The 2,049-nt window shown below is 43.4% G+C and overlaps 1 protein-coding gene across 1 annotated transcript in view; it reads left to right on the top strand.

The window, feature by feature from the left end:
- PRRC2B (proline rich coiled-coil 2B) overlaps positions 1 to 2,049 on the top strand; it is a 61,558-nt gene that overhangs the window by 32,762 nt on the left and 26,747 nt on the right. Inside the window, 1 exon segment of the mRNA XM_023536559.1 lies at positions 2 to 97. Within this exon segment, the coding sequence (XP_023392327.1) occupies positions 2 to 97 (96 nt within the window).

Here is a 2,049-nt window from a genome sequence, read left to right as displayed (position 1 = left end):
GACCCCAGGTGGATGATGATGCCCTCCTACATGGACCCACGGATCACGCCCACTCGGACCCCGGTGGACTTCTACCCGTCGGCCCTGCATCCCTCAGGTAAGCCCCGGGGGCTAGCGGGCCACCGCGCAGAGTGGCGATGGGGGTGCTGCCTCAGGCGTTCGAGCCACCGGGTTCTCGTCTCACACGGCCAATCTGAGTCTTGCGCGTCTGCAGAATGCGAGGGTATATACGCTAACAGCGACTGTCAGTCTTTGGGCAGAATCTTTAAAATCGTGCATTACCAGCGCTTTTAATTAACTTTATCTCCTGGGCTCTCGTTCCTCTCTCTCTGCTCTTTCTGTCATTCTTACTGTTCTTCGTGCCTTCTCTGTTTACCCCCTCGCTTAGTCTTCCCCAAGGTTTATCTAATGCCATTTTTAAAAAGCAGCTTTTGGGTTTCTTAATTCCTCTATTTTATCTTTTTTTTTTTTCCCCCATTAATTTCTGCTTTTTTTCTCATTTCCTTCAAAATTATTTTCCTTTTCCAGCTGTTTTGGATGCTCAGGTTGTTAATTTTTAACTTTTCTGATGTAAATACTTGTTACCTGAGCTGTGAGCTCCTGTGAGTGTTAGATACAGGACTTTTATCGTTGTGCAGTTCTAAACGTTAGTCTGATTTTGATTTTTTTTTTATTATTTTTTAATGGTATGTTGTAAATTTTCCACATATGTAGGAGTTTAAGATTTTCCTTATGGTGTGAGTTTGTATTCTTCGTGGTCAGATAATGCGGTCTGTATGATAGACTGGGGTCAGCAAACGTCTGTAAATGCCAGGAAGTGGATATTTTAAGCTTGCAGAGTAGCTGCTCCGTTTTGCTGTTGTAGAGCAGACACAGCCATAGACGATGGTAAGGGACAAGGCACGGTCACTTTCCAGGACAGCTATCTCTAGAGCAGGCGGCGGGTCAGATTTCTCTCAAGGGCTGCCAGCTGGGCCCCAGTCCAGGCGGCCTGACGTTCGTTGAAATTTTCTTTGTAGACTGTAACATGGTCTTTTTTTTTTTTTTTAACATTCCATGTTTACTTGAAAAGAATAGATGTTCTCTAATTGGAGGTAGTCCGTTAAATTGAGCTTGCTAATTGTGCTCTGCGAATATCTGTCCCATCATCCATCGCAATTTTTATGCCCTTGATCCATTGCCGAGCGGTGTGTCGAGATCTTGCAGCTGGCGAGCCCGCTGTGTTGGCCTTGTCTGGGGGTGCTCCTCCGTTGTGTTGGCCTTGTCTGGGGGTGCTCCTTCGTTCCCATGGACTGCTGCTGCCTTTAACGTTTACTTGTCTGACGGCAATGTCATCCCAGTTTTCTTTTGATTAGTGATTGTTTGGTATCCTTCTTCCAGCTTTTTACCATCAGCCTCTCTGAGCCCATTTTTGGGGAGTATATCTTTGTACGTGCAAGCTGCGTGTGGTCTCACCTGCTCTGAAAGTCTGTGACTTTATTGCCAGAGTTGATCCCTGTAAAATTACTAGGAGTATGATGTTTGAGTTTCTTACTCTCCTGTTTTATGCTTTCTGTTTAATTCTCTTTTCTGTGCTTTTTTTTTTTTTTTGATCAAATTTCCCCTTTTTTTATTGTTTTTCTTCTATATTCTTTTCTATCTTAGTGTGGTTACTTTAAATTTTGACATGTGCCCTTAACTTCTTATTAGCAAAGGCTAATCAAGGTGTTTTCTCACCCTTCACCTGAACTCTGTTACCCCTCATCAGTTTCACCTGTGGCTTCCGCTGAGACTTGTAGTTCTTGCCTGTTCTCATGCCCACTGATGAATCGTTAATGTTTTTGTTGTTTTATGCATCTATGCTTGTTCATATTTGCCTGTATGTTTATTAGTTTCTTTGCTGCTTTACCCTTCTTGCATCTTTTTCCTTCTATCTGAGTTCAGTTTACTTCTTCATGACATACATACCTCTATCGAATCCTCCAGAAAGTTTTTTGGCAGTAGATTGCCTGAAACAGTCTCATGTCACCCTTTCTCTTGAATGGCAGTGTAGCTAGCTGCAGAAGTCTC

Source organism: Pteropus vampyrus, unplaced genomic scaffold (assembly GCF_000151845.1).
Source record: "Pteropus vampyrus isolate Shadow unplaced genomic scaffold, Pvam_2.0 Scaffold158, whole genome shotgun sequence".
NCBI classification, from domain to species: Eukaryota; Metazoa; Chordata; class Mammalia; order Chiroptera; family Pteropodidae; genus Pteropus; species Pteropus vampyrus.
This window is presented reverse-complemented; position numbering and strand designations above follow the sequence as displayed.